General features: G+C 43.5%; 1 protein-coding gene across 1 annotated transcript; it reads left to right on the forward strand.

Moving 5' to 3' along the window:
* The first annotated feature begins 636 nt into the window (after positions 1-636).
* On the forward strand, positions 637-20,377 carry TMEM64 (transmembrane protein 64). Its single transcript, XM_075550828.1, has 4 exons — positions 637-1,049; positions 1,086-1,908; positions 12,626-12,781; positions 18,203-20,377. Exons 1-4 carry the CDS (start codon positions 637-639, stop codon positions 18,392-18,394), a joined length of 1,584 nt encoding a protein of 527 aa, XP_075406943.1. The 3' UTR covers positions 18,395-20,377.
* Positions 20,378-27,783: the final 7,406 nt, after the last annotated feature.

Raw genomic sequence — 27,783 nt, forward strand, 5'->3', positions numbered from 1 at the left:
ACGTGTGGTTAAGCAGCCTAATGCTTTAGCTCACTAAGTCACAAAGGATCCTAAAGTTTAAAGAGGTCTTTTACAACTGGTTGGCGGGCTTGAACTGTCTACCTTGAAGTTAGCGGCCCAACTCCTAGGACACACGGTTAGAGCTCAGGCTGATGAATCCCAAAGGGTGTTGAGTTTGAGGTGTGTACAAGGCTTCAATTGGACAAATCCACAGGCATGGGCTCAAGGGAAGCTTGGGTAAAGACTGGCAGGCAGTATAAAGGGTAGAGGAGGAAATGAAACAGAAAAAGTAGTTGACAGTGAGGCTTTGGGTAGCATGATCCTTTGAGAGATGGATTTCAATGAATCTTCTTGAGAAACGCTTAGTCCAGGGCCTAGGGTTGGAATTTTGTCTTTATACTTCGTGTTTTAAGTATTAGTTTTAGACTTGGGTGCTCCAGTTCCTTGTGGATCAACAATCTCCTGAAGCCCAAAAGGAGAAGGGAGGGTGGGGTGGAGGACAAGTAGCGATTCACCCCCAGCGCAGACTCAGGACTCTTCTCTCCCAGTGTCTGCAGGGGATCCAGGGACAAGCACGAGAAGCGCCAAAGGGTACTTGGGCGAGGACCCAGCACGCCTCCTATTACAGTCGGCTCCATGCGCGGAGCCAGCACGCGCACGGATGTGGAAGGTCCGGGAGCGCTCCAAGCCCCGAGGCAGCGCCGGAGCCCCCTCCGCGCGGCAGGCTCCGCCCCCGCGGGCAACAGCTTCCTCCGCTGCTTGCCTCTCCGGACTCCGCGTCTTCGCCCGGCGGCGTCCCCCGACCCCCAGTCCCATCCTTCACAGTCAGCAAGCCCCACCCACTGCCAACAGGCCTTGCGTCACGGGGGCGGGGCCGGAACATCGCCCGCGGCCGGCCCCGCCCCCGCGAGCCCGCGGCCCCGCCCCCTCCGGCCCAAAAGGGGTGGGCGGGCTCGGCCGGTGCGGAGTTCGGAGTTTTCGCCGTGGTTCCCGGCCGCCGCTCCGCCGAGCCGCTTCCGCGGGGCCCTCTCCTGCACGCTGGGCGGAACGCCGGGACTTCGGCGGGCGCGCGGGGCGCCATGAAGGGCCGCTGCCTGCCGGGCGTCGCGGCGGAGCAGCTGGCCGGCTGAGGGCCGCGGCACGCGGAGCGCCAGCGGGAGCCTGCTCCAGACGCTGCCCAGGCTCCTGCAGCACGCCTCGCTCGCGGCCGGCTCGGAGCTGCCGGCCCGCGGGGCCCTGTCTCGGGCTGCGGGCGGGGCCGTGCGGGCGCAGCGCCTCCCCCACGGGGGCGGGGCGGTGGCCGCTTCGGGCGCCCTGCTCAGCGCCTCTCTGGAGCGCCACGGTGCGCCCGCTGCCTCCGAGCTGCCGGCGCCAGGCGGGGCCTTGGCGGGCGGCCCCGCGGGCGGCGCGGTGGTCGGCGTGGCCGAGGTGAGAAGCTGGCGTTGCTGCTGCCTCGGCAGCACCTGTTGGTGCCGAAGCCTCGTGCTGGTCTGCGTGCTGGCCGCCCTGTGCTTCGCTTCGCTGGCCCTGGTCCGCCGCTACCTGCAGCACCTCCTGCTCTGGGTGGAGAGCCTCGACTCGCTTCTCGGGGTCCTCCTCTTCGTCGTGGGCTTCATCGTGGTCTCGTTCCCTTGCGGCTGGGGCTATATCTTACTCAACGTGGCCGCCGGCTACCTGTACGGCTTCGTGCTGGGCATGGGACTGATGATGGTGGGCGTCCTCATCGGCACCTTCATCGCGCATGTGGTCTGCAAGCGGCTGCTCACCGCCTGGGTGGCCGCCAAGATCCAGAGCAGCGAGAAGCTGAGCGCCGTTATTCGTGTCGTGGAGGGAGGCAGCGGCCTGAAAGTGGTGGCTCTGGCCCGACTGACCCCCATACCTTTCGGGCTCCAGAATGCAGTGTTTTCGGTAAGTCGGGTCCCCCCCGGCCCACCCCTCTGCAAATGCGTGGTTGAGTGCCCCGTCAGGTAAGTCGGCTCAGAGTGGTGTCCACCATAGGAGTTGAAATTGCTTGGCATCTCCTCGCTGTAGGGGGCCTCGGCGGCTGTGGTGGACATAGCCCTCCTTTCGGAGATGTTTGATGAGAAGCGTGCCATTTCTAATCATAAGGCCCGCCGCTGTGGCGATTGGAGATGCCCTTTGCCATTTGAGTAGCAATATTGACAACAGGTAAGCAAGCAATTACAGCTCTGCGTTCCCAATTTTCACCCTGGCCTGCATAAATGCAGCCAGGTGTTTTGACCCAAGTTTTTAATGATTTGCTATGAAGGCAGAACTTGGGTCAACAGTGGAGGGGATAAACCGTGTAGTCCAAGTTTTCAGTACCTAAAATTTGTTTAGGTCTTTTCTTCAACTCTCACTGCCGTCAAGTGGATACCAACTCACAGCGACCCTATAGGACAGAGTAGGACTGCCCCTGTGGGTTTCTGACATTTTAACCCTTCCTGGGAGTAAAAGGCCCTGTCTTTCTTTTGAGGAGTGGCTGCCAACTGCTAACTTTATGGTTAGTCTAATGCATACGGACTACCTGTTTGTCTTTCTGTGGAAGAACTTTATTTTGAAATTACTGATGGTGAACATAGCAAAATAGGACATGCAGCCTTTTTCCAATCAGCCTTTATTTTTCTTGTGTTCAAATTGTGTTCCAGAATCTTTTCCACTTTTGAATTAAGATGTTTATTGTTTTAGGGTTTCTATAGTTAGCTCCATCATGCAATTGATAAAGGCCTAAAAATGTGCATGGGAGGAAAGCATCCCACTAGAAGAAAGAATGTAGCCTCTACCAATTTCGTGACTTTGGAACAACTTACTAACCCTTTCAGGCCTTGGCCTTGTGCTTTCCTTTTTTCACAAATGTGTGGGTTGAACTTGATAACTTCATTTTTCAGAATTCAATGATCCTAGACTAGAGAGAGCACATAAAGTTCTCAGGGACTACTCAACCTTTCACCTATTAGGTTTTAAGAAAATTAGATCTTGAAGTTGAGATTCTTTTGCGCACCGCCCCCCCCCCACACACACCCCTTCCACCCACACACACTTCCTGGAGTCAGTTCAGACTCAGAGCTATCTTGTAGGACAGACTAGAATTGCCCCAGTGGCTTTCCAAGGCTTTGAATCCTAAGGCAGCGGGAAACCTCAAGGATCTCCCTTGGGGTTGCTGGCGAATTTAAACTGCACACCTTTGTATTAGCAGCCACGGGTTACTCACGACCCTAGGAGTCCACGCACTCAATGATTAGTTGTTCTGACGCCTTGTTTTGTGGCAACAGGAAATTGTGAGCGTCCTGAAACTCTCTGCGTTTATTAGGAATCATTCTAACCCGCCTCCTTCTTTGTGATGACAGTGTGTTTTCTTTTGTTTTAACTTTTAAAATTGTTTTGCAAATCTCATGGATTCAATCCAACAGCAACAGTGTCTGTCTATAGCATGATGTTTGGTAGAGGCACCAGAGAAAGTGAGGGCAGATAAGAGGTGCTTGGCAGAGATAAAGTTTGGTGCTGAGATTTGGGTTTAGCTCCGTCTCTCCCCCCCCCCCCGCTTCCAGCATCCTATAGTAAACGATAAATCTGATCTTTGACCCAAACTTGGGTAAAAATAGATCAGGTGTCCTAAGACTTTGGAAGAGGCTTAGAACTGAAGAACTTGCATAATTTCATCCTGTTTGTTCTGTCCTCCAGGATAGCTGTGTCCTGCCTTTCCCCACCTTGCTGTGTAACACCCACGGTTTTTAAGCCAGTCTTGTCAACCGTGATTGTGCCCAAGGTGTAGTCAGGCAATGTTGTCTAAAGGTTAGGAGCCTGGGGCTGGTGCTCTGGGTGCTCCTGTCTCTGCTTTCAAACTGGGTGACATTGGTCAAGTTGCTTATCTATGCTTCAGTTTCTTACTTGGAGAAGTGAGTTACTAAGAGGATTAAGTAAGATAAATCAGTGCAACCGAGCCTCGCTTTGCAAACCCTCAAATGTTAGTTTTTGTCTTTATTGCTGTTGTTATCCAAGGTCACATAGATAAATAAATGGGAGTGCTAAACTTTGAACTGTGGTCTGATGGGAGAGTCCCAACAGTACTTGGCTCTATTTCTTCATTGTATATTTAGTGCCTGTTATAGTAATATGTCTGTTGTAGGCGAACTTCAAGGTCAGCAGCTCTAAACCACCAGCTGCTCTGGGTGAGAAAGACAGGGCCTTCGATTCCCATAAAGAGTTTCAATCTCAGAAACTCACAGGAGCAGTTCTGTAGGTTGCTGTGAATCAGAATTGACTGGATGGCAGTGAATTTGGAGGGACTCGTTAAATATATTCTAATTGACAACAAGGTAGGTCTTTCTGTTGATAGTGTCTCATCTACGGATTGAATATGTGAACCAAAGCTGCACTTTACACTTGGAAATCACTTAAGGGCATTATCTGGCTGAATTTGAGCTCGACAAAGGGCAACCTCTGAATGTGACATACACAACAAATCCAAACCTGCTATAGAGTTGATTCCAACTCATAGTGACCCTAAGAGGTAGAGGCAAACAAAAAGCAAGAAGGAAAACACTCTGGGAATGGTATTGTAGATCCCTAAAAAAGAAGCAGGTTCATTTGTTCAGGAACTTGTGCAGGGTCTAGGCAGTGGAACTTACTGTAGAATTCTTCCTAATAGCTACCTGCAGGGTAGGATCTGAAGCCACTCGATATGGTCCATTGCATCTTTTTTATTTCTAGAACTCTGAGCACTCTGCTCACAAAAGTAGCTTTTCCAACCACAATGATTCTCTGAATCCGCCTAACCCAAGCCACTGCCTCAAGTCAATTCTGACTCATAGCAACTCTGGAGGACAAAGTAAACTGCCCCGTAGGACGCAGACTACCTCATCTTTTCCCCACTGATTGGCCAGAGGATCTGAACCTCCTACCTTTGTGGCTTGCAGTTGAGCCCCTTAATTACTGAAGCCAGGACTTGCTTGAATTCACCCAGGGAATGAGAAGATAGTCTCACATTTTCTTGGTCTTCTAGAACTTTCTACTGCTACTCTCTCTCTCCCCTTTCTACGCACATTCTTATCTTATGTTCTCCATGTCATTGAGTGTTTGTTTTTCCTCTTTCTTAAAACATTGTTAGTTATTGATGCCTATGACAAAATACATTTTCTGGGCTTACCTCAAAAACAAAGTGAGTTCAAGAAACATAGGTTTGGATTCCTACTGTCCTTGGATAGTCCACACTGCATGCATGGCCTCTCCAGGTTCCCTGATGGAAGGGACTTTATGAAGATTTAATGACCTAATGCAGTAAGCACAATTAAGTATTTTACTTGGCATGTAGTCAATTCTCAATCATTGTTAGCTTTTCTTAGGATGTTTATTAGTGGTGAAGGTAGTGGTGTATATATTTTTAGAGGCAGGAGCTGATTACAACAGCTGGACATATGAGAGAAAGAAAGGGGCTTTCCATTCCTATGCTTTGTCTTCATAGCTAGAGTTCTTTTCCTGTATATGTTGGGTGGTGGTGGTGGTAAGCAAGCAGATGCTCTACTTTTGAAAAGAAAGATAATGGGGCTACAAGAAGTTTGTGAAAATAAATGTGATATTTTCATCTCATTTGACCACAGACTTTTTGAAGCCCCCTTTTACGACCATAACTCTTTATATTGTTTTTAGGCCATACAAGATAAAAAATTTTCAAGTACACATTTATGTTTTCTGTAAGAATGCATTAATTTTTGTTGAAAAATAGCTAAGAATTTAAAAAAAGTGTCCATTGCTCTTAATAAAATCTTGTATCTATAGGCATTCCTACCCCAAATAGAACTTTAAACTAGTAGTTTGTGGTCTAAGCACTGTTATTACCTGGGCACATATTGAAGATGGCCACTAATGCTTAGTGTCTCAGTTGTTGTTTAGGTGCCCCTGAGTTGGTTCTGACTCAGTGTCCCCGTGTACAACAATGCAACACTGCCCAGTCCTGTGCCATCCTCTCCACTGCTGTGTTTGAGGCCAGTGTTGCAGTTACTGTTTCAATCCTTCCTGATCCTCTACTATAAATTTGAAGTCCTTTTCCAGGGACTGGTCTCTCCTGACAACATGACCAAAGTATGTGACACGAAGTCTCACCGTCCTCACTTCTAAGGATCATTCTAGTTGTAATTCTTCGAGAGAGGTTTGTTTGTCCTTCTGGCAGTCCCCAGTACTTTCAGTACTCTCTGCCAACACCTTCATTCAGAGATGTCAGTCTGTCTGTGGTCTTTATTCACTGCCCAACTTTCACATGCCTGTGAGGCAATTCAAAGTGCCACCTGCACTGTAAAAGCGACATCCTCGCTCTTCAGTGCTTTAAAGAGGTCTTGTGCAGCAGATTTGTTCAATGCAGTGCATTGTTTTAATTTCTGGACTGCTCCTCTGGCATAGTGGGTCACGGAATGAGTTGCTGAGCCTAAAGCCAGTGATTGAAACCCACCAGCTGCTTTAAAGTCTTGGGAACCCCAAGGAGCAGTTTTAGTCTGTCTTATACGGTTGCTATGAGGCAGCAAATGTACAAATGTGCTTGACACAATGGATGAATGAATGGGTTGTGATAAGACTTGTACAAGCCCCCAATAAAATGATTTAATAAAAAAAAGAAGAAAGGTTGCTATGGGTCAGCCTGATGGAAGTGAGTGACCATGTCAGCTAAGGATAGCAAAATTACTCTGCGGTGACAACTTTCTGAAATGGAAGTCAGAGGTTAGAGGTCAAAGGTTTATTGATCTTGCTTGATGGGGCCCAGCTTGGTTTGGGGGTGAGGACTTCTCTACTCTGTGTCCTCTGTACTCTGGAATCCAGGCTGACCACCTTGCACTTGTTGACTGTAGCATAAATTTTACTTAAGCTTTTACAGGGAGGTCTCCGACACTTGGCTGTCTCCTCGTTCTCATTTTCGCCTCTAGTCCTATGTATTCTGCCCCCTAGCCCCTTAATTCCAGCCCCCCTGCCACGGCGCTGCTCTGGGCTTCTCAGGCTCACACCTGGTCTCCCTGCTTGGGGCGGTTTACCAATCTTTGCTCTTTCCAGAAAGATGTTTCTAAAATGCACACCTGATCTTGATACTATCCTGTCTGACACCCTCTGAATGGGCTTACTTTTCCCCTCAGGATAAACCCCAAATCTTTGTTGATCTGTTTCATCCTCGGCACTCTGAAGAGGAAGTGTGAGATTTTGGATTAAGACAGAGCCAGAGAATTCTTTGTAGCTTTGAAACATCATATTCTCCTTTTTAGTAATTGATGAGCCAAAAGACTCAGGATGGATCAGAGAGCTATTGATGCAGGTGCAGAAGGAACCTGAGAGAGATTTAAACTGTCTCTTCGACTCTTGTACATCATCATTTCTTCCATTTGCCTTAGCTACTCTACGGCTAATATATGAATACTGTGAATAAAGCAAACAAGATAGACACGAGTAAATGTAAAAAGTGAAAGTGTCTTTGGGACCATTAATTAATTATATGTTATCAAATTCTTAATTACTTTGGTTATATCTTTAAGCCCATGGTAGTTTGGAAGCAGCAGGAAAAAGCCTGGTTAGTTTTGGGAAGGGCAAGGGGCGTGACCGAGATGTCTTGACAGTGAATGATGATTGATGACAATCTTGAGGCAGGTAAAACCCTTCTGTAGTGCATTTCCCTGAGTTGACATCGACCCATCAAATGCAAAGATAAATCACTTAGTCATTTGGTTCACAATTGAAGTGGACGATAATACCATTAAGTCAGACTTTTGACTCCTAGGTTCACCATCCAAAGCCTCTGACCTAGGACTCCTTGGCGAGGTCTACCTGGGTCTCAGCTCCTGTCTTGTCAAGTCCGCACATGAGTCTGTTCTCTTGTTGTCCCACCTGTAAAATGAAGGGTTTGGGCAGGTCTCAGAGTTTCCTTTTAGAAAGGCAGGTGTTCTTAACAGTTACACATTGCCTTTTCGCTTTGACAGTTGTTTTTTTTAATGTGTTCGCAGATACAGGCGAGGGATTGTAACTTCTGTCACATTGCCACTTTTTTCTTACTGTGACTGGCTGCCAGAGGTGCAGTCCAGCCAGAATAGAAAAGATGGTGACACACTGTGTCCTTTGGAAAAGTTGGGGATATAACTCTGAGTGTCCAATATGATCACCAAGTTAACATGTTGAGTGCTGTCTTAGCCTGTGGGTCCAAATACTACTGACATTGGACAAAGACAGCTGGCCATTACTTCCTTGTGCCATCACCTTCTATAGTTCTGGGAAACAGTCTTATGACTCAGAAATCTATCGCTAACCCATTGTGTGTGTGACAATACGCATACTCAGTGTCTCCTTACACTTTCCTAGAATGAAATGCTTGTTTCTTTAAAAGCGGAGCAGTAGTATATTAAAACTTATTTTTACCAGGTTTTCTTTTTTTTTTTGCTGCATACAAAACAAGTGTTCACTGTAAAAACCTTGAAAAGCTTAGCAACTCTGGGGGAACATGGGAAAGGGGGAGTTGGGAGAAAGGGAAAGGGAGTGGGGAGCCGACAAACCCAGGGACAAAGGAACAACAAGTGATCTAAAATTGATGGTGAGGAGGCATAGAGTAGAATGCTGTGTGGGGCCTGGTCAAGTGAAGTGTAGCCAAGAGGAAGCACTGAAGCTGTTTGAACGTCAAACATGATAGTGGGACAAGAGGAAAGTAAAAGGAAATAGAGGAAAGAACTAGGAGGCAAAGGGCATTTAAAGAGGTCTAAATACAGGCATGCACATATATAAATATATTTATATATAACAATGGGACATAGATTTTTGTATACATATATGCTAAATATTCAGGTAACAGGCAGATATTGGGCTTCTATTAAAGTACTCCCTCCATGCAAGAACACTTTGTTCCAATAACCTGACATTCCATGATGCTCGCCTTCCTCACACTATCGCTGAAGACAAAATGTGTGCATAAGCAAATGTGACGAAAGCTGATGGTGCCCAGCTATCAAAAGATATAGCATCTGGGGTCTTAAAGGCTTGTAATTAAACAAGTGGCCATCTAGCTGGGAAACAACAAAGCCCTCATGGAAGAATACCAGCCTGTGTGATCATGAGGTGTTGACAGAATCAGGTAGCAGGCATAAGAAACAATCATATTGATGCGAACAAGGGGGGTTGGAGTGGAGGCCCAAAGTCCGTCTGTAGACAGTTGGACATCCCCTCACAGAAGGGTCACAAGGAAGAGATGAGCCAGCCAGGGTGCAATATAGCACTGATGAAACATGCGACATTCCTTCAGTCTTTAAGCCAGAGCATGTACACTGGTACAGATAAGAGCCTACAACACAGGGAATCCAGGACAGATCCCCCTCAGGACTAATAACGAGAGTAGCGGTACCATGGGGGTAGGGGGAGAAAGGGGGAACTGATCGCAGTGATCGACATGTAACACCCCCCCCCCCATGGTGACCACAGAAGCATGGTCGAAGGGAGACAGAGGAAAGTATAAGATAAGAAAATAATTAACAATTTATAATTCATCAAGTGTTCACGAGGGTTGCAGGGTGGGAGAGGCAGGGTAAAATGAGCTGATACAAAGCGCTCAAGTAGGAAGAAAATCATTTGAAAAGGATGATGGCAACATGTACAAACATGCTTGCCACCTGGATGTATGGATTGTTAGAAGAGCTGTCAGAACCCCCCATGAAATGATTTAGAAAGAAAAAAGCATAGCAACTACAAAGAAAATAAAACAGTCGTTAGCACTTCAGTGTTAATTTGTTAATTTATGCTTTCTCTTATATTTTAACAATTACAAATGATCTTTGTAGCCTTCCCTTCCCTGAAAGAATAAACATTTTTGTTACTAGTGTGCAACTTGAATTTTAGTGGCTGCCCTGTGACCCTGCTTGGAGCTGGGCCTGAGGAGGAGGAGGAGGAGGAGAGGTTTCTAGTCTGCAGGAGGCAGCACAGGCAGGTTGTGAGCTAAGAACACCAAACTAATGAACGAATCTGTGTCTAGGAAGATCGCGGCTGCCCCTGTCGTCGTAGGGTACTATGTACCTAACATCTCGGTCAGTAGACGTGTCCCTATACTGAATCCACTAAGAACCTGCTCGGTTCTTTTCCCACCCCCTCCCACCCCGACAGCAGAACAGCACTTCCCACTGCTTGGGGTTGTGGCTGAACCTGAGGACATTAGCCTTGGAACCAGGCCTCTGAGGTCCACGTTAGAGCTTTCACGTTCAATCAGTATTCCTGACAGATACTGCTCTGTGCCCATTATGCGCCTGCTGGTGTTCAGGATGCTGAGATGCAGCAGTGAATAAAGCCAAGTCCCTCCCCTGTCCCTGGAGGCATCTGCAATCTAGTGGAGTAATGCATTCTAATAGCATTCTCCCTATGTCATGGCCTACGTGTTGCTGATAGTGAAGTTATTTCCACTTAAATCTGTTAGCTCTGTTGGGAGAGAAAAGGTGCTCACAATTTCTGAACAGCCAGCCAATTATAAATTCACTTGTGAACCGGCCACTGATTTTAGTTCCCAACTCTATAAACAAATTTGAATTTTGGTGTTGATACATTCGGCATCTCACCAACAGGTGTTTCCGGCCTAACATGCAGAGGAATTGTGGTACGGACGAGAGACACCGAAAAACCACAAGACCGATAAATGCAGGAACGAAGTGAGACTTCGACAGATGATGGAATCTTCATTGACTCTAGTGTGACAGGACAGGGACACGTTGTGTTCTTATGTGGGGTTCTGGGATCAGGGCAGATTTCTTAGGGAATTGATTGATGTCTTGAGTAGTGAGTGGGAGAGTGGGAGCCAATGTCTGTACCCGAAGGAACAATGCACAAAGGCCCAGAAGGAAAAGGGAGCCAGGAATATTCTAGGAACTGGTGTGGCCGGAACATATTGTAAGGTTAAGCCTGGTGAGAGTCAGAGGCTGTTCATGAGAGATGTATTGAAGAAGCCGAACCTCACTCTGGTGGCAAGAGCAAAGAGTTTTAATCAGGGATAGGTTTAGATTAGAAACAAAAATATTTAGAAGGATTTAATCGAAGTAGTGAGTACAGGAAGACAGGGTTGTGCAGAGGGACTCGGAATGGGAAGGTCCAGCAAAACGAATTGCAATGATTAGATGAAATTAGCAAGTTGTGCTCTTCAGTTACGGTTTTTCAGAAAAGAAACGCCGGAATCCTAAGGCTTGTTTTGGTCATGAAGTTTGGTCAACTCCCGTGGCAGTCTTGTTGAAGAGTTGATTCTCAGAGTCATTTCATATTTTTGAAATATGTTCCTAAAACGGCCATGTGGATCTTATGGATGCCACCCATGAAGGTCAATTATGTGTTCTGTTTAGAGAGATCTAATTATAGATAAAGGCTGTGGGCAGAAGCTGGGCATCCTGATAACTTTTCCTGTCTTTTGTCTCGCAGGACTCTCCTGCACGGGCCCTAAGAACAGAACAGACCATAGTGCCAGCTTCATCCGTACACACTGTCCTTCTTCTCCACCACATTGTCCTTTTCGATCTCCCAGAATACCCTGCCTGCCTCACCCCATAGGTCCTTGCCTACCAACCCCATGTTTGGCTGGCACTGTCCATTTGAAATGCCTCTGTCCCCACAAAGGTTCCCCTTAGACCTCTGCTTCCACATGTTAAACCTAAATTTTGAGGGTGGGGGTGGGGGGATCCATTTCCCAGCCCATGCATGTGGCTGTTGACTAACAATTTTAGTTCCTTGCCATGTGCTGTGACGTATTTACTTGCACATTGGAGTGACAATGAGTGAAATGCAACTCTCCCATCTCTTTAAACCTAACCTTGAAGTGACGTTCCCTCAATTCTGCAGGGGAGCCTACAAGTATTTGCTGGACACAAGCACCAGGTCCAGCCACATCCAAGGCCATGTATATACAAGTAGGTGGGGTCAGAGGGGATATTTTGATGCTGCCCACCACATAGGTGTGTCTATGAAGGCTTTTCATTTTAAAGAATCAAACCGTAAAAGAATGAATACATAATTATGTTTTCACAAAGAAACATGGTAGGGATTGAAATGATCTGCAGCCATCCTGTGGGATCCTTCTGCAGCAGGGATCATTTCTACTTTGGTTTTTTTGAGTTTCTGTCATGTACGAGACATTTGCTCGATACTGCAGACATTTCTGATGTGAATAACAACCTTGTAACATGGTGGTTAGACCCTCATTGCACAGCTGAGCTACCTGCTTAGCTCTCTCTGCGTCGAGTTCTCAGCACTGGACTGTCTGGCTTCAGAGTGCAGCTTTCACCTTGCCTTTTTCAGTATGCTTATGAAGACTCTAGTGACTTGCAGACAACTCACACAACTGCAGTGTGATCTGTGTGTTGTTTATATATTTATATGTAAGAAAAATGAGAGGCCATAAAGGCAATTTGGTCCATGGTAGAATAATAGTAGTTGAATATTCAAATTTCTCTTTAAATCATTTCCTCAAAATTTTGTATACTTTGCAAGTATTCCCTTGGTAATCATTGTTAAAAATCAGACCTTTTTGTAATGTGTTTATAATGACATCTCCAGCTACTTCCAAAGGTAAACCTCTGGGAAGACTTAAGACACAACTTTACATTAAATTGCCCTTGATAATGAAATTCCCTTTTAACTCCTCATTTAGATTACTGATCTCTCATTACCCAACTATCTGATGGCATCTTCACTGGGATTACTTCCTACCCAGCTTCTGAATTCCTACTTGGGCACCACCCTGCGCACGATGGAAGATGTCATCGCAGAACAGAGTGTCAGTGGGTATTTTGTTTTCTGTTTACAGGTGAGTTTAAGGCCAAGGGTTGTCTTTGCCTTGTTTTTTGATTTTTGTCTTGCATTGGTGATATGAACTGGGCAGGTTTTTGTGTAACTATATGAACGTGTGTAGAATTGAATTAATTCATACTAAATATTGTCTGAAACATCCCCAAGAAAGGGGGTGGCACACACAAAGCTCTTTTCTCAGTGATCGTCTCCGAGTTATCACTAAACCTAATAGTCTGTTCTGACTTCAGGCAGAATGTTGTACACTGTGTTCCTGGAGGCCATTGTAGTCAGATTTGATGGGAGTGGGTTTTTACTAAGGGAATGTGTCCTCAAGTTATTAAAACCTTCTTTATTAAGAGTATTAGATTTTTGGTTAGCACGTTAGTAGGATATTAGTATTATTTGATGTATAAAATTTTTTTACAAATTAATGCTTTATGAAAATCCATCGCAAATAAAAATTTAAGAACGTGTAAAGGATGATTATTCCTTATAATTGTAACAGTTTGGGATACATACAATTCCACATAACAGTTGATGGAAAGAAGAAAACACTGCTATTTAGGCACTGCCTTTAAATTACATACAGGAAAAGTTTTAACAGAAAAAAAAATTTTATTTAGTAGTGATACCCTTTCTTTCTTTCTGTTATCTCCCTCCCCCCAAATCACCCTGATTTTGACGCATTGGTGAGATGAACATGATGATAATGACCTGTGTGGAGTGTTGCTTGTGCGGCATGTGTGAACTCACTTAATTGTTACCACAGCCCCGAGAAGCAGGCAACAGTGGGTATCTCTTCCATCTTCAATGACATCATTTGGCTATCGTGAAATCGGCCACGATGGGAATATTTACACCATGGAAGTTGGCAAAGGCGACAAAGCCGCTTTACCCCTGCCTCTCTCAAGCCAGTGTATGAGAACATCATTGAATAGTAACTTACCCAAAACGATAGGACCAGAGTTCAAACCAAGGCAATTAGCTCTGGAGACCATGCTCATGACCAGTACACTGCATATACTCGTGCATAAGCCAGGCTTCTCAGCACGTTTTTAATACAGTTTTTGTGCTAAAATTAGGTGCCTCGGCTGATATTCGGGTTGGCTTATACTTGAGAATGTGCAGTACTTAGTCTGCTGAGCAGATACTATTAATAAGATCACCATACAAAATTTACCTCTTGGTTCCTTGACTGGTTTGCCTTAATTTTTCTTATGAAACATGTCCGTGTAATTAAAAAGGTAAGTGTCGGTGGTATTATTCGCACACTTTTTAGATATTATTTTTTACAACTCGTGCTTCAAGGATACAGTGATAAATAGGACCAGAGTTAAATTTTCCATGTGCTTATTATGGACATATTTAATAAAGTCTAGAAATATTTACTTTGAGGTAGTGATTAAATAAAGCTGGTTAATAAAAGGTTTTGCATTAAGAAAACTTGTAATATTGATATTCAAGTTTAAGTTGTTTATTTTGCTATTTCCTTAGATAATAAAACAGTTTTATATTTATTTTACTGACTAAAGGAAATTCTTAGGAAACTTGAATTTGGGTTTAAAGTGTCTTACAGTTTGTGTTTACTTATGTAACATGCTCATGACACATAATGTTAAGCTTATTTTGAATTACCTCTAGCATAACATCTGAAATAGTTTATATTTTTGAGTCATCTTGAGGTACAGTTAGATTCTGACATACCTTCTGCATTATCAGAAAATCTGTTTCAGTGTAAATTTAAGCATATTTTATGTCTTTGCAGATTCTTATAAACTACTTAAAAGCTACCATTCTTCCTTGATGTTGTGTTGCATAATTAGCATTCCTCATTATTAGTGGCTAATAGGGGCTTTTGAACCACTTGCTGAGAAAGATGAGGCTCTTTACTCCTGTGAAAAGTCGCAGTCTTGGAAATCCACAGGGCAGTTTTCTCCTCTCCTCTAGGCTCACCAGGAGTGAGAATCTACTCAGTGACATTGAGTTGTGTTTTTTTTCCTGTTGGAGTTTTATATTTATATGCACCTTAGTTACTTAACTGTAAGTAAGGCAGTTATAATAGAAATGGTCTATGCCTTTGACGTGGTGCTTCATAAAACTTATTTTATATAAAATCCTCTTATGATTTTTTTTAACCTCTTAGTTTGATGGGACAAAACCAAGATTAAAGATTTCAGACAAGGCGTGGAGGAAGGCAACTCTTTCTTAGCCCAAGGATTTCTAAAAAAACGAAAGGGAAGGGATATTTGTGCCAAGGTTTGCTGTTAGTCAGAAACCTCGAATGCCACTCAACCACAAACCGCAAGATCTAGGGCAGTGTCCAAAATATAGATGGTAGAATAAAGTTGGGGGAAAAGGATAAAGATTAAAAGTTAAAGTCTGTTCATTCATCTGAGGTTCCTCTTTTTTTGTTTAGAGAAGAGTCACACGGAGAACCCACAATGCACCTAGATGCTTGAGAGCAAGCACAGCAATGTCCTGTACGAACAGACCACTGAGACTCCCTGATCTGTCAGTTCACTTACTCTTTCCTGTGCCTGTAATTTTCTGTGTGCCCTGCAGCCCAATGCCCGGCCCTGGGTGAATCCTGGTTTTGGTTTCCTTTGTACCTGTTCCCTTGAGGAAGTCGTACAAACAAACTGATTGGCAGCATTTCACTCAGGACTATCTCAGCATCGTCCTCAAATCCATCTCCGCCCCATTTCTTCTCCTCAGTTTTCTCACAATTCAGAACCCTGCCCCTTCTGACTTTATTTGCACCAGATTTTCTCAGAAAAGTTGTGAGCCTGCACATGGGAACCCCCTTACTTTCCATCTAAGAAATCTGCCGTTCACTCTGCCGCATGCCCTCAGGTTACTTCCCAGTTAACAGTGGGGGACTGCCAGTCCCCAGCAAGCTGTTCTATGTGTTCAGGTCTTTCATTTTAACAGGGAGACAAAAAAACTTGTCTATACTGTGTTCCTTGTTTTGTTTTTTTTCTTTTAAGCATTATTTTTATTTATTTTTTTCTTTAATAATCTTTTGACAGAAAAACTGTGCAGAGTTGCCGTGTTCCCTCTCCACCCCTTGCACACCGTGTCTTCTCTTAAAGCCTTGCATCCCTGACACTTGTATTAGTGGACGACCCAGGGGGTTTTCTCCATATGTTTGAAATGAGCTTGCATGTCCCTTCAGACTCCCAAGTCCATTTCAGTTTACTCCTTTTCTGTTTAGCCACTCACACTAATACTTAGGTCTGAGCAGTACGGAATCTAGAGGGATTTTTTCTTTCAGTATTTGGTTATGAGAGAAGCACACTGTACACAGCCATCTCGACAAATGAAATCAGCAACAATATCCTGTTAAACCCCATACCTGAGGTTCTCTGCCGCTTCTCTTTCTTTTAAAACGGTGTGACTGACTAACGTTCACAGTTTACATTCAGGTCACTCTCTGGGTTGCGCTGTCCTGCAGGCTTTGATCCGTGTGTGATGTCACGCAGCCACCGTCCCCGTGTCACACTGAATAGTTTCACTACCTCGACAGTGAATTGTGCTGACCCTCTAATGTTGCCATACTTCCAGCACATGCCTGTTTCTCTTTGGGGGGGTGGTGGTGTGTGTGTGTGTGTGTGTGTTCTTTAGTAGGCTAATGAAGGGCATTTTGTAGGGAGATAAAAAACAAAGACAACATTGCTCTTGACTGGATCCCGACTCTCAGCAACCCTGTAGCACGGAGCAGAACTGCCTGAAAGGGGTTCCAGGACTGTAAATCTTCACGGAAGGCCGCTGCCACATCTCTCTGACAAGGGCCGGTTGAGCCATTGTTCTTTTAGTGCTTAATCTCTGCCAGCAGGGTTCTTCGCCAAGGAGGGTAGCCAATAAAATTGCCAGGCCCTGGGGCCCAGAAGGGCATCTTGGGTAGAGTCCATGTGAAGTAGTTCGCTAGTTCAGACTTGCTTAGAAACCTAAAGGGGTTTTTCTCTCTGGGGTCTGTCTTTCCCTCAAGTTGTGTTTTTCTAAGGTCCTTACTTTCCGGTCTTCATCTAGGGCAGCGGTTCTCCACCTTCCTCACGCCGCGACCTTTTCCTTTGGTCGTTCCTCATGTGTGGTGACCCCAACCATAAATGTATTTTTGTTGCTACTTCATCGCTGTCATGTTGCTACTGTTGAGAACCGCTGATGTAGGTAGATGTCTTAGAAGCAAGACGGTTTTATTAAAACATGCTTTTTTTCTCACCTCCTTTTCCACTGCTGTCTCGATCCCCACCCTCACTTGTCTGGCTTACGCTTCTGTTTCATGTACCAGCACCTGCTCCTCCTGCACCCCTTTACATTTGGGTTCTTCAGCTTGTTGTCCTGAGCTTCCAGTACTTGCTCTGACCTGTTTTCCCTGAGAGTTTCTGTTCAAATCTCTAAAGAGCTGATTTTTAGGTAAACTGAGTAAACATCATGTAGCGATGTGGACCACTCACATCCTCTGAGGAAATGCTTTGTTGAACGTTAGAGCAACAAAGCAACGACAGCTTCCTCCTGGACAGTCAGACACCAAGGCCCACATGGTGTAAGGGATTCATTCTCCCGTAATCAAATCCCTAGTTACTGATCACTCGAGCCAGTCTTTCTGTTCAATACTTTTCTCATGATTTTGTTTTATTTTTTTTCCCCAAATACAAATTCACATACACAGTCACTCATTCATGTTTTTTGGAGTTTCTTGACACTTTATCATGAAGTGGCCTGTATTATCTTTAGGTGTGACTACATGATTTTTTGAATGGGAGCCACTTCTCTTTTCTGTAAGTGGGCGTAGAAATACCTGTGGACATTTCTGTCTATGCATAGATAGCAGGTTACAAGAATTACACTAAAAAGTTTCGCCGATGTTGATTCTATTGTAGATACTTCTTAGTCCTTGAAGAAAACCTTTTGATTTAAGAAGGTAATGTGTTTTATGAAATTGTGTTTTAGGATAATTAAATACAATATTTTGCTTGTGGTGTATAAATTAAAAAAAAAAAAGAAGGTAATGTGTTAACTCCATACTCACAGCCAGCAAGTTGCTTCTGACTCATGAAATAGTAGGACTGCCTGTGGGTCTCCAAGACTGAAACTTTTATGGGGGTGGAACACTTCATCCGATTGTGAACTGTTGACATTGTTGTTAGCAGCCCAACGTATAACCAACCCACGATGCCACCATATTGCTATGCATCATTGATATGGGCCAGAGAAATCTATGCTGTAGATTACCACATACCATTTAATGATTACTTCTTGAACCTTGTCCTTGACCTCTGGGAGAAATCGTCAGGAAAGAATAAATCATAATTGGGGATACATGATTCACCTGGCAGTATTTGTGAGGAATCCTGCTCAAAACATTTCTGAGTCAACTGTTGATTGAATTTCTTCCTTTTTTATATCGATAACTGTACTGTTTGATTTTTGTTCACAGATTATTATAAGTATAGGCCTCATGTTTTATGTGGTTCATCGAGCTCAAGTGGAACTGAATGCAGCTATTGTAGCCTGTGAGATGGAACTGAAAACCTCCCTGGTTAAAAGCAGTCAACCCAGCACCGGTGGCTCTTCATTGTACAGCAAGAGGACTCTGACGCTCTCTGGAGGTGGCATCAATATTGTATGATTCTTAGGAAATGTATGGCTGTCCCAGGGCTAGCAGGCACTGACTGCTGGGCCGAGACACGCGTTATAATTGTATTAATGGCACAGACAGAACTGACCCGTTTTTAAATTGCACAACTTTTTTAAGGCAAGAATCCTTTTCTGGATGTGTAAATGTATGTGTAGATGCAATTTTGGCTGCACCTCTGTAATCACTTATCCCACCCGAAATGGCCTGTAGGTCTGCACTTTAGTGTTTTTTAATTTTTTTATTTCTGGGTACTTATGAACAGAGAAATAACCCAAATATTTTTCTGCCTAGTGTCTTTATTTATCAAGTCCATGAATAGCTAGCTGTATGCACCGTTCCCACTTGTTACGATGTGCAATTGTATGCAGTTTGAAGTATGTGGTACGATTGGATGCTCTCTGCTTTGGTAGTCATTCCAGGCAGGTAAACAGTGGCATTGGCTTTGTTTTGTCATTTTTAAGTGGGACCACTGTGCTCTCCTGTTTTCTTTCTAGTTGGAAAACATTAACGGATGTATTTTTGCAAGTCATCACGTTGTCGCAGGGCCATTTACACACACACAAGCTTATCTCCTACATTGTGGGACTGAAGTGCTCTTAAGATGCCTTTTTATGTTCACTGTGTATGCAAGGCAAAAGGAAGTGATTATTTAATGGGCAGTCATCCCATTGGGACGCGTGTTGTAATTCCATTAGGATGCTTCACCCTCTCTAGGTCTGTCCTCAAAGGGCTGTCCATCACAATCTTACAGAACATTTTATTGAAGGAAACTTTCCCTTCCTTTTTATATTCATAATTAGGCTTTGAAATAAAGATGTTAGCCCTTTAAAATGGTGGACTTACACTATTATTGAAGACGTCACTCAGGTGGCCTTGTTTAAGCAAAACTCCTTTTATAAAAAAAATCAAGCTTTAAAATCATATTTATAATTCCATTGAGGTACATTATACTTAGCCCCATAGTCTTCAGCTTTAAAACTATAAATATAGGATTAACTTAATGCCTAGATATGTGTTACTTGCCCCATTATTGAGTGGGCTTTATTTTGATTTTTTGAGGGGGGATTACTTGTGTTTCTCTGATAAGACTCAGGAATTCTGAAATGTGAAATTAAGTGTCTCAGTTTTTTAGCTCTTATAGCATGAATTGATTGGATTTATTAATAACGTATAAGGACAAAATACAATAATTTGGCGTAAGATTCATGTATATCATTTTATCACCTTTTAAAAAATAGTTTTATTGTGAACCTAAGGATTAAGTATCTTTTTTTTTCTATGAAGAAGCCAACTTATCAGAGACTTGGCATTCTCATCAGGGTGAAAGTGCTTGCCCTCCTGGAAACATTATCCTAGTCTTATACTAGAGATGCATTTGACCATTTCAGCGCCTCATTCCTCTGCCCGTTTGCAGACCCGCTTGCTTTTGGTTTGTTTGCCTTCACCTTTGAGTCAAGTCTGCTCCTGTGTCCAGACCAAGAAGCCCTCGCTGTAATGCTTCTAGAGAGACCGGGCGGTCTATGCCACATCATTGACCTCCAAACATTTCCTTGCATTATCGATAGGGGAAATATATATATACACATAATTAGAATATCTTTTTTGGGATCCTAAAAAGTTATTTTAGTTTAAAATCCCAGTGAACAATATATTTGATTGATTCTTTTCTGTCCAATTTCACATTTCTGTTGTTGCTGTATGCTTCTTGTTTGTTGGTTCATTTTTGTTAAGACTCCTTAATTTAAGATAATTTGTTTTCCCATTGCTTTATACTTTGTGTATTTTGAAGTGCATTTATTTACTTAGCATTTTATAACTTGAATAATTTCACCAAATGAATATGTTCGGCTAGTTTGTACTGAGTTCTTCCAATTGTTACACGTCGCTTGGTATTTGTAATAAATATTTATCTAAAGGTAAATGAAATAATTTTGTTTCTGTATTCTGCCAATCATAATTTTCTATAATAAAATCATTCTTTTTTTCTTAAAGAAAAATAATATGGGTTGACTGTTTCTAAAATACTTGATCTATATCTGCATCTTCAACTCCCTCCCCTTGTTCAATATTTTCTAATTTCAAGTAAACAGCAGTCCATCGTAGTCATGTTATGTGATGGCTGACTGTGGCTGTGGGTTCTCAGGTTATGCTGTCAGTTGTGCATCACATTACTGTGCCTTGTTCACTTCATCGTAGAGTAGAGGGCAGCAACACTGTCTAAAGATCCCTCTCTGCTGCTCACATATTGCCTCCAGCCAGGTAGTGTGTATTATCAAACTATTTCAGTGCAGTTTAAATCTGTTTATGTCCATTAAAAAACAGACAAAAACATAAAATACACCTAATTCTCAAGTTGAAGAGATATATTTTATTTTTCATTCGTTATGCCTTTTCCAATTTTTCCATGTTTTCTTATTAATTGTTAAAAAGTTTTCTTTATTCTTTGCCAAATTTTGTCATGTAAATTGTTTAAAAGCAAGCATATAATTCTTCCATGCTTTTATATATCCATTTTCATTTGTTTGATTTGTGAAATCATTTATAACCTGTATTCTCTGGATTGTGAAAACAATGTAGCCAAACAGCTGTCATTAGGACACGTCTGGTGAGTTCATGTTCAGAAGTAACTGGGTTTGCTCAAAGGCAGCCATTCTTTCCTCTGCTTCCCTTTGTAATCAACTTCAAACCCTTCTAAGATGACATTCCCTTGAGCAGATCAATTATATGACTTGGAAAACATTTCCCCCCTTACAGAGCTATTGATTCATTTCAGCAGTGTGTTACTCTGGGTTGACTAGAGAAACAAAATCATGGACTCTGATGTGTATAAGAGAGAGTTTTAATAAAGGGTAATTGTACATAAAGCATCCCAACTCAGTCCAGTCTAAGCCCCTAAGTACGATATTAGCCCATATGTGCGATACGAATCTATAAAGTCCTTCAGACTCACAAAGCACATGCAATGATGCCAATGCAGGACGATCACAGGCCAGTGGGTAGAAAGTCTTGTGGATCCAGTGGCTATGTAAGCATCTCAGCGCTGGCAGGGGTCTCTACGTGGCTTCTCTGGCTTCAGAGGTCTGGTTGCATCAAGTTAGGTCCATGTGGCTTCTCCAGCTCTGGGCACTAGTGTAGTTCCATGTGTCTTATCAGCTGCAATGTCTCCCAGGGAGCGAGTATAGAGAGAGATGTCTCCTGCCGCTAAGGTGGAAAATTCAGGAATTCCCAGAATCCTTAGGGCAGTGGTTCTCAACCTTCCTAATGCTGTGACCCTTTAATACAGTTCCTCATGTTGTGGTGACCCCACCCATAAAACTATTTTCATTGCTACTTCATACCTGTAACTTTGCTACTGTTATGAATTGTAATGTAAATATCTGATATGCAGGATGTATTTTCATTGTTATAAATTGAACATAATTAAACAACACACAGTGATTAATCACAAAATAATGTAATTCTATATTGTGAAATGTGTTTTCTGATGGTCTTAGGTGACCCCTGTGAAAGGGTCATTCGACCCCAAAAGGGGTTGTGACCCACAGGTTGAGAACCGCTGCTTTAGGGGAAGGCCATACCAACAGAGATCTCATTGGCCATATCCTGATTGACAGCCTACACTCCACTCCTACACTCGTAATCCTCAAATTGACACTAGATTATGTAACTACCACAGACGACCCTTGTCAATTTGACATGTTGACATAACTCTTTAACGATATATCATTTTCAAACAAACAGTCATATCTGTACCTAACAGGATAAAACTAAAATGCTTACAAGTCAATATGCGCCACCCTTATTTAAACTTAGCATTTTATAAGTGAACAAAACAAAAATATTCTATACTTATGTGAACACCTATACCTTAATCCTATGAATACATTTCCCCACGTATCAGAGTTTGTAAGCCAGCCTACTTCATGCCTTTATCCCCCCATTTTGGGTCCCCTGTTTTATATTACCCACTTACTTCACACAGGAATAACCAAAAACTACAACCAAACAAAATAATTAAAACATTTAACTTCCCATGTTCTTTCCAGAAAACAACCCAGTAAACTACATGGACATATCTGACCTCTGGCTAGCCAAAGAAGAAGCATTACCATTGAGGGAGAGGTTAAACAAACATCTACTCTCCATCTTTATGATTTGTTTCTCTGGTACCCCACTCCCAAGGTACCATATGTGTTAGTCTGGTAGACTAGAGAAGCAAATTCATAGAGGCTCATGTGAATAAAAAAAGATGACTATACAAGAGCAGTTAAATATTGAGGAAACATCCCAGCCCAGTCCAAGTCCATAAGTCTGATAATAGCCCATATGTCCAATACCAATCTATAAAGTCCTCTTCAGACTCACGAAACACATGCAATGATGCTGAATGCAGGACGATCACAGGTCTGTGGGTGGACAGTCTTTGGATCCAGTGGCGTTGTAAGCATCTCAGTGCTGGCAGGGGGCTCTACGTGGCTTCTCTGGCTTCAGAGGTCTGGTTGCATCAGGGTAGTTCCATGTGTCTTGTCAGCTGCAATGTCTCTCAGGGAGCAAGCAGAGAGAAAGAGGTGTCTCCTGCTTCCAAGAAGGAAAATTCCCCGAATCTTTAGAGGAAGGCCATGCCCACACAGATCTCATTGGCTATATCCTGATTGACAGCCTAGACTCCACCCCTAGAGTCTTCATCCTCAAATTGACAGCAGATTACGTAACTTCCACACGCGGGTACTCTCATTAGCTTCTCTGGAGCTGAACTAAGTGCTGGAGCTCTAAGCATATCCCCGACATTTCTGGATTTGTTCATGGCAATGTTGATGGGGACTCTTTCTGAAAGGTGCTGCGGTTGACATTCGTCCATGTGGGTTTGCTGTGGGTCTGTCCGTAGAGTGCTTGAGGAAGTCACCAGTTGTGTGCCTGGTCGATGCCAGTAAATCCTGAGTTGTTTAATTAAAATGGTGCCATTCATTGCCAACTAGCATTTGCAGAGATGCAAGTTTTATGTGACCCTTAGAAATAATGCCGCTGGCCAAAATGTTTCATCCCAGACAGAGGCCCCTCGCTGTACCAGTAAGATGGTCAGTATATATTGGACACTGTTAATTTCTCACTCACGTTTAGAATGTAATTTTGCTATAGGCTTTACTTTTAAAAGCCATTACAAAAGTGAGAGGTATCACCTGTTTCCCAGGTTATTTAAAACTCAGAAGTTCAATATTAACCTTCCACATAGAATATAAACTGTTAAACTTACTTCAAAATTAAATGATAACCTGATACCTATGAATTGTCAGCTCTGTTAGTCTGGGTAGACTAGAGAAACAAATCCATGGACACATAGGTGTATAAGAAAGATTTATATACAAGAGCAATTGAACATTGAGAAAACAGCCCAGTCCAGTCCAAGTCCATAAGTTCAATATTAGCCCATATACCTGATACCAATCTATAAAGTCCTCTTCAGACTCACGAAACACATGCGATGCTGTCAAGTGCAGGATGATCACAGGACAGTGGGTAGAAAGTCTTTGGATCCAGTGGCAGTGTAAGCATCTCAGCGCTGGCAGTGGTCTGCATGGCTTCTCCAGCACCCAGGACTGCATCAGGGTGGGTCCATGTGTCTTGCCAGCTGCTATAGCTCCCAGGGTGTGAGCAGAGAGTTTCCCATCTCCAAGGAGGATATACCAGATTTCCCAGAATCCGTAGGGGAAGGCTATGCTCACACAGAAGCCTCATTGTCTAGACTCCACCCCTATGCACTTAATCCTTAAATGAACAATTATGTAACTACCACACCAGTGATTGCTGCACACTGTTTTCTAAGGTGGTTAAGGGTTTAAAATACATAGTTCTACTAAGGTGAATCATTCAAATTGCCTTCATTGGTCTCGCAGATCACTTTTGTGCCTGAGAAAGTAAAAGATAATGTACTTTCCTTTTGCGTTCTCTTTTCCTCTGTGATTTAATGGATGTGTAGATATGTCCCTTGGGAGGGAGGGATTATCGGGGGGAGGAGGATGTGCTCTTAAAAGTGGGAAGGCTGATCCCCAATCCTCTGGGCTGCTGAAGGTAATAGCAGAGTTAAGGGGAAATGATCCTGCTGTGTTATGTTGGCAGTAGTTCTTTGTGCTTTCTTGTTTCTTTTTCCCCTTAATGAACTATCACAGGCTAGTCAAATAATTGTTAAAGCACTTTCCGAAGGCAGCAATAATGTTTATGATCCTTCTGATAACGTCAGGGAATTTGGGCAATCTAAGTTCATGACTACCCTATTTCCTCGAGGGCACATACCAACTGCTATCAAACTTTCAGCCTAGCACCCAAGACGATACTGTTTATTTACCGCAGATCTAATACTTTGGCTTGTGTTCCTTTTGATAGCCAGATTGGGTCAGCCCTGCCTAGTAGAACACAAAATAGGTCACCAGGGAGAACCTCACACTGCACAACTGCATCCAGTAGAATGGGTCCCTGGGGAAGCATGCCTTCAGAATAGTGTGTCTTTCACTGGCCAAGATTGTATAGCACTGTCTGCCAAGCTCACTCTCTTCAGCAGAGGATGTTTAAGGGTAAAACACTCACTCCTTATTGTGGTTGTTACACTCCCAAGACCAGGTTGTAATTCTTAATCAGCGTTACTGCAAAATTAGAGGGTGATCACATCAGATCATAAAATGGAAGATGACTACAGGATTATATAACTGCCAAACCTCTGATGATCATGGCCTGTGAAATTAACACAGAAGTTCAGCCATTACAACCAGAGTTCCTCTTCCTTCCCACCTTGGCATTACTGCCAGAAATTACTTTGTTAACGTGTGCAAGAGTCAGTAGAATTTTACTATTGTAATAAATGTGAAAGGTTTGTAATAGAATAGTCCATAGGAGGAACAGATGTATATTTATCAATAGTATTTGATTGTATTTATTGTATTACAGTGAGTTACATGTAATTGTATCCATTATCTAGTAGATAGCTTTTACAAACAAACATCTTTCTCACAGTTTAAGAGGCTAGACATCTGAAATCAGAGTTTAGATTTGGGTTCCTCAAGCTTTTTAAACAGGGGGCCAGTTCACTGTCCCTCAGACCTGTTGGAGGGCTGGACTAAACTATGAACAAATTCCTATGCACCCCCTGGGTTGCTGACTCTGCTAGCTAAGCGGTGGGGCAGCCCCATTCTCTTAGTTCAATTGAGTAGCAGTTCCACTTTGGTCAACAGATCCAGCCTGATCACCAAACTGGTGAAGATCTAGCTTTGAAACCAAGGAGTGGGTGGTCACACTTTGGCCTTCAGTAGAATGTGGTTCCAGCCTTTGAGCTCCCAGAGACTGTGGCCCTACACTTTGAAACAGGTCGCTCTACTTCCAGTGCCCCTTGTCTGTTCAGCTTCTGCTTCCTGGTTCCTTGTGCTGGCCTGGCCTCGGTGCAGGCCTGGCTCCTCTACGGCTTAGGCAAATGTTAACCAAGCTCTTCAGCTTTACTCTACTCATTGGTGCCCAGAGGCTCTTCCAGGAAGCCTTATGCTCTAAGACATTCAATTTCCCTTCGCTGTTTACTCCCATGCCATGTTAGACCAGGTTCATGGCTTTGTTGCCACTATTTTTTTTTTTTTTTGCTGTTTCTCACCATCTGTGCTGTCTCTGCTCTTGGACGTTTCCTCACTTTTTCCCCTGCGTCTTCATTAGGAGTGCTTTTTCTTTTAGCTACCTTAGAACTCTTGACCCTTCATCCATACCCCAAGTGGCGTCCACATTTTATGTATTTGTTACAGCAGCACCACATGGCTTCGAACTTCACTCCCGATACCAAATTCTGCTTTAGTTATCTCCTGCTGTTATCACAGAAGCAACGCAAGTGGGTGACAGGACCCCAAGTCCAAACGATGCATTCCGTTCCTCACACTTTCCATCTTTTATTTCTTGTATGACGGAAGGCGGTGCAGGCCACACCCAGGGAAAGTCCCCTCACATTAGGTCTGGGCTGTGGCCTGACTAGAGGTGTTATGCTCCACCTTACTCACTTTACAACCCGATGACTGATCTCACAAAATCACACGACAGATGCTGATTCTGTCATTATATCGCTGCCACTGTACATCTTTACTTAACAGCCAAGCCGCTGAAAATGATGGCATAGCCAAGCTTACACATATTTATGGGAAATGGGAGGTACGGTGGGGGGTGGGGTGGGGGAAGAGGCATAATTCAATCCAGGACAATAGAGCAATTTTTGGGTCGGGGATGGCGTTATAGGCAGGGCATTTAGTCATCGTGTCATGTTTAACAAGGATGAGTATCCAAATAAAATAATTATTGCTTTCTTAATGGGACTCAGTGTTCTGTAGGTAGCCTGCTGCCTGACAGACTTGAAAATCACGAACTATGCAGAGACGTCGAAAGAAATGTCAGAAGGCTATGTACTGAACTCAAGTAGAAGACTGAAAATTATAAAATATTTCTTATAATTACACAATTAGAATTAGTAGCATATTTATCCTGGGATGCATCAACAGCGTGCTCACCATAAAGAATTTTAGACACTGGCAGCAGTAGCAGTTGAGAGAAAATTCTCATATTTAACCATTTGCAGCTAGGAAACCATTTTTAACAGCAATGTTGAAGCAGAGCCCATTTAAAGCTGATGATCTCTTACAATCCTGTGCAAAGCTGACCTTGCAGAGAAGGTCAGGGAACTGAGTCTTTTTCCTCTAAATGTTTTCAGTTAATTACTTTGGTTTTAGGATGTTCAATTGCATTTGCTTCACATTTCTATTTTACATAAACAGTGTGACAAGCTTGGCTTGGCATCAGCCTTCTAGATCAGCTTCAGATCTATGGATTCGATGAACTTGGATTCTGAGAACCTGTCAAGGCCTTGCTTTGGGGTACGGGGATTGGCAGAGAAAACCAGGACCTGGTCTTCCAGACACAAGCCGGCAAGTAATTTCCAGTCCTTGTTGAGACTTGTGGAGAGAGATGAGAGCAGCAGATCCAGGGGACCCTTGGCTTTCAAATCTGTAGGCATCTGAGAAGTCTGCTGCTGGCCTCACTACAACATTCAATAGGTCAGGGAAAACGTCGAGGCTGAGAAGGAACTGGATGACCTGAGGAAGAGGGAATTCCGAGAGACCAGATACAAGGAAGTTTCCTGCCAGCTACTTTTCCAGGGATGGCCTGTTTCAGAGTCCTCTCCCAGCAGTTTCCGCTGCCTTGAACTAATTGCAGAATTGTTCTGACTGCCAAGCACCTGGAAACAGAGCGAGCACAGTGCAGAGGCAAAGAGTTGAATAAATTACAAGACATTCACTGCATGGAAGACAAACAACCAGCTATTGGAAAGACTGACCTAGATGCTCCCCAGGGAGAGAGAGGAGTTTTGA

This window comes from Tenrec ecaudatus, chromosome 5, assembly GCF_050624435.1.
Source record: "Tenrec ecaudatus isolate mTenEca1 chromosome 5, mTenEca1.hap1, whole genome shotgun sequence".
NCBI classification, from domain to species: domain Eukaryota; kingdom Metazoa; phylum Chordata; class Mammalia; order Afrosoricida; family Tenrecidae; genus Tenrec; species Tenrec ecaudatus.

What these genes read in the sequence shown, in the direction of transcription:
- TMEM64 (XM_075550828.1), top strand. Translation starts at nt 637, where the DNA reads ATGCGCGGAGCCAGCACGCGCACGGATGTGGAAGGTCCGGGAGCGCTC. An exon ending in TCCTGCACGCTGGGCGGAAC is followed by an intron (nt 1,050 to 1,085) that starts GCCGGGACTTCG and finishes GGCGCCATGAAG; the next exon opens with GGCCGCTGCCTGCCGGGCGT. An exon ending in ATTTTGTTTTCTGTTTACAG is followed by an intron (nt 12,782 to 18,202) that starts GTGAGTTTAAGG and finishes TTTTGTTCACAG; the next exon opens with ATTATTATAAGTATAGGCCT.